This window comes from Gobius niger (genome assembly GCF_951799975.1).
Source record: "Gobius niger genome assembly, chromosome: 1".
In the NCBI taxonomy this organism is placed as follows: Eukaryota; Metazoa; Chordata; class Actinopteri; order Gobiiformes; family Gobiidae; genus Gobius; species Gobius niger.
Window position 1 is genome coordinate 64187724 of NC_136852.1, and position 11866 is coordinate 64199589.

The 11866-nt window shown below is 41.5% G+C and overlaps 1 protein-coding gene across 1 annotated transcript; it reads left to right on the plus strand.

Moving 5' to 3' along the window:
• Positions 1-302: 302 nt before the first annotated feature.
• Positions 303-8093, plus strand: creb3l3l (cAMP responsive element binding protein 3-like 3 like). Its single transcript, XM_079571950.1, has 10 exons — positions 303-470; positions 1757-1910; positions 1991-2366; positions 2642-2748; positions 3954-4046; positions 4231-4337; positions 4503-4571; positions 4656-4740; positions 4844-4937; positions 6200-8093. The coding sequence occupies exons 2-10, from the start codon at positions 1770-1772 to the stop codon at positions 6601-6603; spliced, it is 1476 nt and encodes a 491-aa protein (XP_079428076.1). The 5' UTR covers positions 303-470; positions 1757-1769; the 3' UTR covers positions 6604-8093.
• The last annotated feature ends 3773 nt before the right edge of the window (positions 8094-11866 follow it).

The window sequence follows — 11866 nt, forward strand, 5'->3', positions numbered from 1 at the left end:
TATGAGACAAGAGAATTAGTGCGGCAGGTGGGGGTGACAGTGGCATACAGTGTACATACAGTGTTCCTATTCAAGACACTTTGATGAGAACGACTGAATATAGGCTATCATTTTTTTAAATCATTTTTTATCATTTTCTGCTGGTGGTGTGCCTCGTGATTATTTCAATGAAAAAATGTGCCTTGGCTCAAAAAAGGTTGAAAAACACTGGGTTAAACATTGCAAGTACCATGGCTCTATATTAAAGAACTACAAGTCCCAGAAGCCCACAGGCCAAGAGGAAGCCAGCCCTGCCTCTTCCGCCTCGCGCTGCGCCGGCCGTGACGCAATTTTTGCCTTGTTGGAAGGTGCTTTCTGTCGGAAGCGCCGTGGCAGTAGGCGGTATCTGCGGACAAACGGCACACAGAGAAACCCAAACACCACTGGACCCGCTCACTCGAATGGTATTTTGACTTCGTGGGGTGAAAACGGTAAGAATTTTTTACATCGGGATTATGAGAGAGCCGCAGACAATGTAGTGTCAATAAAGACCACACCCTCCCTTCGTTCTAACTCAGGATGATAAGAATAGCCTTATTATTGCTTTTTTGTCAAATACACCATCGCTTTGTGGTTTCTTGAAAAGTACAAATGTAAATCCGAATAGATGGATTTAATCTGCATTTCTTTCCTTAGTGGGTCACTGCATAAAATATAGGTCACGGGTTTTCTCATTTTTTTTGGTGGTGGTGGTGGTCCACTGTAGCAACTGTCTGCAAGTCAGCACTGCTGCAGGAACCAGGACAATACAGCAACCATTGATCTGCTACTTTCTGCACACACCATCTGCATTTTCACTCACCAAGCAATGCAAAACGAAATTGGTCTTCATTAAGAGGGATTCAGCAACGGAATTTGTTTTGACACTTGATATCAGACATCTTGTGACAAAGACATGTGGGTGTGGGGGCGGGGCACAATAAAAGATGAGGTCATGCAGAAAAACCAGACCTGATGCAACATTGTAGACAGTAATGCTGTTTACATAATACTGTACTTTACGTGCAATTAACCAGCAATATTCCTTATCATTCAGCATAAAACACATGGCCTACATGATATAATACTAATGGTAAATCATTATCAGACACACAAGGATTGAAGCATTTACTGGTAACAAATAAAGATTAAAGCAAAGGTGAAAATGCATCCCCTCTCATAATAATTGTCACATTATTATTCATTTTATTTCTAATTTTGCACCAACATTGTATTTTTATTATTTATTTATTTCATTCAAATGTGACATCATACATTCACAAACAAAACCGCCAAGCCAATATGGTATGAATGAAAAGGAGCAGAGGAGAAGAGCAAGTCGTACAATAAAAGTCTTATAATCTGACATAAATTACACAGGCCTAAACATTTTAAATACACAACACATGATTTCTTGCACGTGAGATATGGTAATATAACAATATAATGTAAAATAGCTTATATCTTTGTATTAAAGTGTAACTTGGTGTGTAAGGATTTTTTGCATGTGTTTTTGAGCAGCCATCATATACGTACAAACCTTTTCAATTATGCATTTTTTTGTAGTAATTGGGTATAAAAATTGAAGTCTTTCCCCCCCCCCCCTGATTTTATGCACATGTTCGCTGCAGTGCCCTCTATCGTCAGTTTTTGAGATCATCGCTGTAATAAATGCCACGTGGTTTAAAATGTCTAATGTAATACTTTTTTTTCCATTTCCTTTCTTTTTCCTTTACAGATTTCTGTTGTTGATGTCAGGGACTGAGGACCTGCCAGACATGGAGGGAACAGACCTGTTAGGACTGCTGTTCCAAGACGGAGCAGATGGATCCACAGAGCCTTTGTTTACCGATGGGAATGAGCTCATCGAATCCTGGCTGTCTGAACAAGATGTAAGCGAGACACTTCAATGTCTAGGATATTTCTTTTACTATTTACCCAGACAGATTTCATTCGTTATTTATTCCCTCAGATGCTGCCTGGCCTGGACACTGAGGACTTCCTGTCCAGCCTCTTGGATGAGGACATGGATGCGATGTGTCCCTCTCACTCTCCCTTGGGCAGCGACAGCGGGATCTCCGACGACAGCAGCAGTGGAGGGGGGCACCCTAACCACAGCCCCCGCAGCAACAGCGACATGGTGCCCAGCCCGAGCTACTCCCAGCCCAGCCCGGTGCACTCGGAGCCGGCCCCGCTCACCCCCGGGGAGTCCCAAGCCGAGAGCCCCGAGGCGCTGACGGTCCAGGCCGATCACAGCTACTCCCTGCTGCAGAGCTCGGACAGGGACATGGACGCGCTGCAGAGCGTCAGGGCGGAGAAACTGGACACGGACGTCTTCATTGATTTAGGTTTGTACAGATGACATATTTTACAATTTTTTTCATGAACTATGGGGCGAGACGTTTTAGCATATGGATCAAGTTACAATCAGGAATAAACTAGGATGTAACCGGGTGTAAACCATGTCTAAACCAGAAAAAAACTACTTAAATGGATTGCATGAGCTTCCACTACTTAATATTAGAATAAATAAAGTTTAAAAAATACTTGGGCATCCGAAGAAGCCCAAGTACAACAAGCCCAGAGTTTCTGTAGCTGAAGTAAGTTGTTATTGTCCCATCAGATGACCTGGTCGATGAGGCGATGGAGGAAGAGGACGACGTCACCAGTGAGCTGCCTTATACTCTGGACGTGGAGGACGATAGCGCTCTACTCGAACAAACAGAACAGGTACGGCTAGTTTTATTTTTATCCACTCAGTTCTGTGACATCAAGAGTGTGTGCAAACCAAACAACAGTCGACACAAAGGCAGCTCAAAGGCCAAGAAGTACAAGTCTAGTTTGTACTAATGATACACTTTTATTATAGCGCTGCTGACACTGGTTTAAGGGTCCCCAGTTGAATATGCTTGAGGTCCACACATTTGTTGTATTGATAATAAAAAATAACAATGACTTTTTTTATTAATGTCCAAAGCAATTCATAATGTATATACAGGTGCTCGTCATATAATTAGAATATCATGAAAAAGAAAAAAAATAAATATGAAAATATGAAACTAATATATGATATAAACCTCGTAACGTTCATTGTGTCTACTCGTGTTACAGTGTAACTGTATCAGGGTGTGTGACCAGTCTGTCGGACCTGTTGGGACCGTCAGACTGGACACGCCTCGGAAGTAAGAACAGCTAATAAGTGACACGTCTCCGCACACCGGTGATACTTCTGATGACGGCTCGCAGTTAGCGGCTGAAACATGTAAAGATCAAGATTTCGACATCTCTAACCCTAGTGTCTGACAAAATGAACCCTAAAAGTGATCCTAATATAAGATATAGACATGCAAAGTGACATATGTCAAGCCTTTATTTGTTATAATTTTGATGATTATGGCATACAGTCCATTTTCAAAATATTCTAATTTTATGAGTTTTAATTTGGGGTTTTTACAAGATGAGCCATAATAATCAAAATTATAGCAAATAAAGGCTATACATATCTCACTTTGCATGTAAGGAGTCTATCATATATTAGTTTCACAGTTTAAGTTGAATAACAGAAGTGAATGCACTTTTTCATGTTATTCTAATTATGTGACCAGCACCTGTAAAGGCCATATTTGGATGAAAAATTATGACTAAAACCAAGTTGTTTTTTTTAAACTCTAATTTGTGAATTTGAACGTTATTGCATAAATATTAAAGGCCCTATACCTGAAGTTTTTATATATATATATATATATATATATATATCAGTGTAACAGAATTTGTTTTGTTCTGGCACAGGGCCTTTAAGTTCCTTGCTATATATATTGATTATATTGTGATAATGCCTTTTTTGCAATGTACTCTGCATCCCAAATACACTACTATTTCTTGCTGCGTTAATTAAATTACTCTTTTTTTTTCTTTTTTTCTTTCTTTCCTTTTAGTTCCAGTTTAAAGAGATTGTGCTCTCAGAAGAGGAGAAGCGACTTCTGGCCAAAGAGGGCGCCACAATTCCAACACACATGCCCCTCACAAAGGTAATGGAAATGAGCACTTCAATTCAAATTTGTAGTTGCCTTGTAGTTTTTCCAAATCAAGAGAGTAAGAGCTTATTCTTTTACATGTTTTATTTTGGCAGGATGATTGTGTTCTTGTGGTTAAGGATGTAAGCAGATGCACTGCTTCCAAAATCGTTGTGAACAAGCGCTCTTTGTGTAACAGGCTGAGGAGAGGACCCTGAAGAGAGTGAGGAGGAAGATCCGGAACAAGCAGTCCGCGCAGGAGAGCCGCAAGAAGAAGAAGGTTTACGTGGACGGATTGGAAAACAGGTGAGGGATATGACTTGGTAGTGTCATCAGCAATGTTATTTTTAACCTGTTATGCATATAAAAAAAAACACTCCATAAATCCATATTACAGATTAACTTTAAGATATTAACTGTACTATGTGGAGAACACTGGTGACTCATTCAAATCTGTTTCTGTTTTTCCAGGGTTGCCATCTGCACAGCTCACAACCTGGAGCTGCAGAAGAAAGTCCAGATGCTTCAGAAACAGAACATGTAAGCCCTCTCAAGTGGATCTGTGTCGTTTTAATCTTGACACATAGTAAATGGTTATCTGACGTGTTGTGTTTGTCTTCTCAGATCGCTGATAGAGCAGCTGAAGAAACTCCAGTCCATGGTAAAAATGTCCACATTGAAAGCCAGCACCACCAGTACATGTGTTATGGTAAGGGCCACTATTAACTGAACGTATTGTTCTCATCGCTATAGATCACCTGTAAGACTGTGCTGTGCAGCCGCTAACTTTGTATCTGGGACTTTCCTTTCAGGTTTTCCTGTTGTCGTTCTGCCTCATCATCTTTCCCTCTGTCAATCCCTTTGGCAGCAAATCCGAACAAAAGGAGCTGTACACCCCATCCTCGGGTAAGACCACTGTAAAAAAAAATCTCATAATGGGGAGAAGTGTCTGTAAGTGACTCTTTTTGATGCAATATCATCCAGACTGGGGTAAAATGGTTTGCAATGTGCAGTGGAGGAATATATTTAAAATCTGCAACAAAGTTTACGCTTCAATATCGCAGCTACAGCAAAAATCGCCGGAGCTACCTTAAATGCAACCGGCAGCGCCGAGTGAACTAGTCATGCTCTTGATAAGTTGATCTCTTCTTATGTTTGTCCAGTATTGATTAAAATTTGGCCAGTCTGGGTCTGTCGGGTAACCTGTCACTTAGAGAGTAAACTCCTCTTTTGTGACAATGTCATGACAGCTCATGAAGTAAATGACAAGGTGGATGGTTAACATGTATTAGTTGGGCTCTAGTTTTTGGGCCAAGCGTATTTATTTAGCTCGTTTTAACAGCTTTGAATGGTGAGAAACGGGGATTGTCTGGTAGCAACGGTTGCTATGAGGTATGATTGGATGATGGTTTTGGGGCGGGGTTTTGTGAACGGTCAATTCCTTTGGACAGTAAAAAATGTAAATGTAAATCCCTTTAAACAATTTGTTTTCCTGGGGCGTATTGGGTAGCTGAAATGGGTATCATCTTGGTAAAAGAAAAACTTTCTTCTAAAGACATGCATTTACTAAACAGTATATGAAGCATGCTTCAGGTGAAAGGGAAATTCTGAAAGAGAAACTGTTACTTTCGAAAACCATTTCAACCACGACATACTCTCTGTAAAACACTACACATTCTCCAAACATTTCTAGGAAATTCCCTAAAAGTTTAAAGGATTTTTTTTATGTGTGTGTGTGATTTATATTTATTTCACTTTCAATTTCTTGATTGTCACATGCTATTACTGAGTTTTGTTGCTCGCTTGCTAACTGGAAGGTTGGCTGTCTGATCCCCACAACTGTCACTATGTAATGTTGTATTAGCCGTGGTTCTTGATTGATAAACAAAATCTTGGGCCCTGCAGGCGCCCACTACTCCTTACGGGTTGCCCAGCAGCATCGAAGGATGGGTCAAATGCAGAGGACAAATTTCCCTACGGGGACAACAAAATATACCTTAACCTTAATTGTTAGTTGTGGTCCGAACTCATTCCCAAAAATGTCTACTTTTACAATGTACCTGATGGTAATTCTGTTGCAAAGTAAAAAAAACTAGTATAGGGCCTTTAACATTGAAACTTAACCTTTCAGCTTTTAAATTCTTATTCTCTTATCTCTCTCATTTCAGTTATCTCCAGGACCTTGCGCTCCCTTCCTGCAGACAGCGATGCCGTCCCGTACCTCGATCCTGAAGATGACCAAACGCTCATCCTAGTGACCCAGGAGGTGGAAAATACCAAAGCTATATTCGCCGGCGGTCAGAAGAATCACACTCCTGACTACCAGCATGTAGAGCAGCCCGACTCGGAGACAGGCATCAACAGTAACTCATCTGCGGACTTCCCCAATCCAAATCAGGCTGTGGACATCCAACCGGGACAGGCAGGTGGCGGGGGCGCATTACAGGAAGCCCCCATAGATAAGGTGGCGGGTTCTGCCGTGGCCTATGAAGTCCAAAACTCTAAAGAGAACTGGATAGAGAGAAATCCCCCGTCTGTCATACTACAACAACACCGGTCAGATGAAATGTAGTAGATGGGGTGCTACCAGCAGAGGGAGCCATATTATCTTAGCTAGGGAAGTCTGACATTGTATAGAAGGGAGGGAACTCATGGTATGTTATCTAGGATCGTATTTCTGTCCCTACTCCCCCTTCTAACCGCCTTCTGATGTACTACTGTTACTCCTTTTGCACTTTTGGTCTACCTTGTTTGGCGAGGCAAGGAAACGTGGAAGAGATATTCCCTAGTTACAGTACTGTGTATGCTACCTAAGAGTAGGACTCTGCTGAGATTATACATTGTGCGTAAACATCACCAAAAAAAGAGAATGCAAAAGTGTCTTAGAGTATATTAAATGAAGTAATAGCAATCATTTCCATGACATAAAATTCCAGGGATAACTTTGTTAAACTTGAACGGGTAACTAGGGCTGCACCATAAAAGACAAAAACATGCAATATAGTATGTTTTGAATCTTTCAATCAACAAATTTCAGTGTTGCAATGCCTCACACTACTAGAAAACTAAAGTGAGGTGTTCCTGCCACACCAATGAGCTGCACTGGGCATTAGTCTGACACTGTCTTAACACAGATTGCCCTTATCTGGAACAATTCTTAGTATAACAGGTAGATGGTCTAAATTTTGAATTAATTAGGCACAAAGCCTAAATGTAGTTATTTTTCAAACCAGCACTTTTTATCTTAACATTTTTATGTGTTAGGGATTTTATAGGGAATGAATTGTTTTGATACAGCTACTTCTTTATAAGAATTTTGCAATAGATGATATTGCAGCAAAGAGAAACAAGTCGTATAATGTGCAGCCCTGGTGCTATCCAGCACTCACACCCATTAATCGTAGAAGAATGCTGCTTTTAACTCATGCTTGACCTAAAGTGGTTGTTTGGACCACAGTAATGCTTAAGCCATTGCAGGACATGTGGCCATGTAGAAGACTTGTAAAGGTGTTAGTATTTCCCTTGTAACAAGGGTGTCATGCTTCTTTCATTTTGGAATGTTTTATTTTTTTATGTTATTTTTGATGTTGTACAGTGAAGCAATGAGTAATGCAAGCTCTAGCATAAGCACACGCCAAACCATTGACCATGCAGTAGTTGTCAGACCCCTCAACTCCTCAACTTACCTATGTATGGGACATTTCTGATCTATATGTCTTGATTCTTGGACTTGGAAAAAGGGATTTGAAACGTATGTACTCTGTAACGTGTTGCAGTAAAGTATACTCAAAAATGTAATGACCTGTTTATGTCAGTGAGGCATTTTTGTTTTTTATCATGACTATTTTCTATGTTGTTATTATCACTATTAAACCTATTCTAAATGTTATCAAAACTGACCTCTTCCGATCAGTTCTCATGTGGATCAAGCACTGGCGTTTGACTTATAGTCTGGCAATGGACTGTAAATAAGCTTCTATGATTGTAGCCTGGCTGTACATTTGAATTGTTAATGTATGAGACATGTCTGAACATCTATAATAAACCTTTTATACATCAACAGCTGTAGAGTTGTATTGCATACTTTTTCTTTGTAAGTTAGAAGCATTGCCAACATGCTTCTGACCTTTGTTTTAGGATACAACAATTTTCTACACTCTTAACTGCTTATAAAGGAAACTCTCACCGAAAAGAGGTGCAAGAGGAGCCTTTATATTATACACTGCACTATACTCCTTTAGAGACCATATTGATTGATACATAATATACGTAACATTAAATCCATTGTTTTATGCATTATTATGTTTGATCGTTTAACTTTTAATCAACCAGGAAAGTCCCACTCAGGTTTCAGAGTGTCTTTTTTCAGGGGAGTCCTAGTCCTAGAGAGGGACCTATTGTGCATGTTTTAGGGTTAGGTTTAGGGCTAAAATGCAAACTGCCCACAGTATGGCCCATGTAGCTCTGGTATTTATCTCTATCTACAGTGGGAGGAAAAAGTATGTGATGCCTTTGGAATTTCTCCTGTGAATGTTTACATGTTATGACCAATAAAAATATGATAAAATGATATTGTGTGGGTGGTTTTAGTTTAAGCAGACACTGTTCACTCATTCTTGTGATTTTAATAAAGATCAGACCACATTTTATGACTAATTTAGGCAGAAATGTAGGCTGCTATAAGAATTTCCTAAATGTTCACTTTTTCCTCCCACTGTAAGCCCTTGCATTTAGCTCATCTTCACCATATTGCAACTGCCGCAGCCCCTTCTTTCTTGGCCTTATCCTTAGGAACTTTTGAAGAGATCACTTCCTAAAACTGACTTGACAAAACATTGCATCAGTTTTTTTTTATCCCGGCTCCGGAATGATACCCCTCAGCAGTGCCTTGTGGGAATTTCCCATTCAGCAGTTTGACGTTTGTAAACTCATTTTCTTTACTGAGGGCGGGAAATGTTTTAAAACTGCAGTCTAAATCCCAGTCACATAAACAATAATAGCCTATTTAGTGAGAAGAGCTGTTTGAATGATTCTGAAATGCTTTTGCTCTGATTGTTTTCGTCCTTGAGAGCTATCACTGTGTCAGAGCAAACATATTAGGGAAAGAAACACATGGGGAAAACAGGTGAATCACCATTAGGCACTAAGCATGAGTCACCATACAGTATAAGCCTTACCAGCAGCATGCCTGGACTAGTTATGTGGGCCAAAGGTCGAGCCCGTGAACCACCGCCAGATGGCGCCCTCTGCTCAGAATACGCACCGGATTTGAGCCTGAAGCTGTAAGGCAGTGGAGGTGAAAAGGTCTATTGAATTTGACATTTGCATCGAAACGTCAGCGTGGTTTGGCATTTGAATACGACAACAAACTTGACCCACTTGAACTAAAGGGTATCTGCGTGGGGAATGAGATACCAGAATGAAGTTTCAGATGGTATAGTGGGTTTGTCTCATGACTGGAAGGTTTGAATCCCGGCTCCTGCTGGTGTCCTGGGGCAAGACCCACCTGTGTGAAAGCAGTGTAGCCTAAATGGTTGGGGGGAAAAAAAGTTCTAATACAAGTTATCTGGCATCTCAAACAAATATATTCAAAAGAGTCTATTGAACAACTCCAATATAATCCCATCACTACAGTGCATATCATTTGATTGAAATATATGGCAAAAGGATGGTGCTCAGTTCAATAATTAAGGGGGGGGGGGGGGGGGGGGGGGGGGGGCAGCCATTTTAGGGATAAGTTTGCCTGAGTCCTCCTAGGAACACCCCCACCTCCTGGAGACGCCTCCGAGCTTTCGTCACCAGCGGAGTAACCAACCACTGCCCCTCAGCAGAACCCCCTCCCCACTGATGCCACAGACAGTGTGTGGAGGGGGCGTGTCGGAAAGAGTCAGAGGTTCTTAAAGAGACAGAGGCCTATTTCAAGACATTCACTACAGCCATTTTGAGAGAGCAATTTTATACAAGGCAGTTATTCTAATTTACTGCATTTACAGACCAACAGAAGGTTTCGTCATCATTGTGGAGTGCTATAGACTGGTGCTATGTGATTGAAAAAAAGCATAATACCCCCTCTTTAAAAGTTGCTATATTATCGCTATATTCTACTGTCATTTTAGGAGACATCAATTGATATAATCTTTGGAATACATCTTGTGGCACTGAGCATGTTGCCAATATAAGCATGTTATACTTGAACAGGGTTTGTCCTCACATTTCTGGAACAATTCCTGTTAAATGAGTGCATTTCCCTTGTTCACTCCTGTATCAGCGCTTACAGGGCCACACTCCTTGTTTCTTCTAAATGAGACTGTGACAAGGAAGTCTTCCTGTAATTCCAGCTTATAAGGCTTGACATTTCATTTCATCAGCTGTTCCTCGTGTTTGTGCAACTCGGAAATGCCATTGCCTTTTAGCCTATTGCACATTTTCATTTTTGTTGCCATGCAGTCACATGACCCAGTATTGGTCTGTGTGTACTTTCTTGGTAGTTTTGCTGGCAGGCGCTTTTCCTTTTCTTTACACATTTTGCTTTCCCTACATTTTTTTTAATTTTATTTTAAATGATGTGGTTCTTGGACACAAACTTGAACACAAACTTTTCTTTTTCTCTTCTTCTTAAAAAAAAAAAAAAGTGTAAATATATCTTGGGAACATGCAACCATTTGAGTTTTAGTGACCCTATTATGTATATATATATATTTAAAAAAATTTTTTTTTTTTAAACCTGAATGAGCTTAGTACAAACATGCAGCATGCGCCACTGTTTACCCACAACATTACATTGACATTGCATTGAAAATTGATAAGTGCCCGACACGTGTCGCCACAGGGAGGGGTCGGGGTCTTTACGCGCATCTGTCGAGCATCTGCCAAGTGCCACTAAAGCCGCTGGAGTGTGGCGCCTTCAAAGACCCCCGGGGGCTGTAAAGAAGCACCCGGAGCAGGTGGGAGGCCATTGTTATTACCGTGGCCCAGAGTCGCCCTTTTTGTCCTGACACGCGTCAAGTCAAGTCAGACTGAGCCCGGCCAATTAAGTGCGCCTGCTCCACAAAGATAAAGGGTGGCGTGTGCCGAGGCTGAAAAGCTGCTCCGCGCTCCTTCCAGAATTCCCTACGTAACTCCCTGCGCCGCGGAGGTCAGATCACCTTTGAATAACACACCTCTAGCGTGTTTACCGATCCTCTGCAAGTGCCGCTGGTTCGGAGCAGACGCGAAGGAAACGCACTAAAAATAGCGCGCTGGCTGGCAGCATGGGAACTTCCAGACTATTATGGAACAGTCTAGGTTATTCCTCCAAGTGTCTCTGCTGCAGTTTTCCGTGTAGCCTATTTACCCAAACTAGTTTTCTGATTAAGCAAACCGGGATTCGTTTTGCTCTACATCCAATGGTGCGTAATCGTATTGTATAAGGTGTAAACAAAAGCACCAAACTGAAGCGCTCTAAGACAATGCGTTTATACGGATCATATTAATGTTGTCGACAATAGAGGACTGAAGCTCAGGGGTTCATAACTTGTGCATTATCACAATATGCAAAGGTCAGATTTTGACTACACATTTCTTGCAAAGCCGTCATGTTGACATCAAACCAGGGGTGGGTTGTTAGTGGAACCTTCGCTGGGTGGGGGGGATTTCTTGAAAACGCATAATCCTCGCCCCCACGTGGGGTTGTCAACAAGCCGGGAGTGAACCTTTGCGCCGGGACTTTTGCTTTCCTCACCGAAGCTGCGCGCGCTCAGCCAATAGCCTGAGCCGCGCGGGGGAAAGCACCACCCCTTGTCGAGAAACGACGCGGACGCGCTATAAGAACACCCACAGCCCGCTTACGGCTCAGA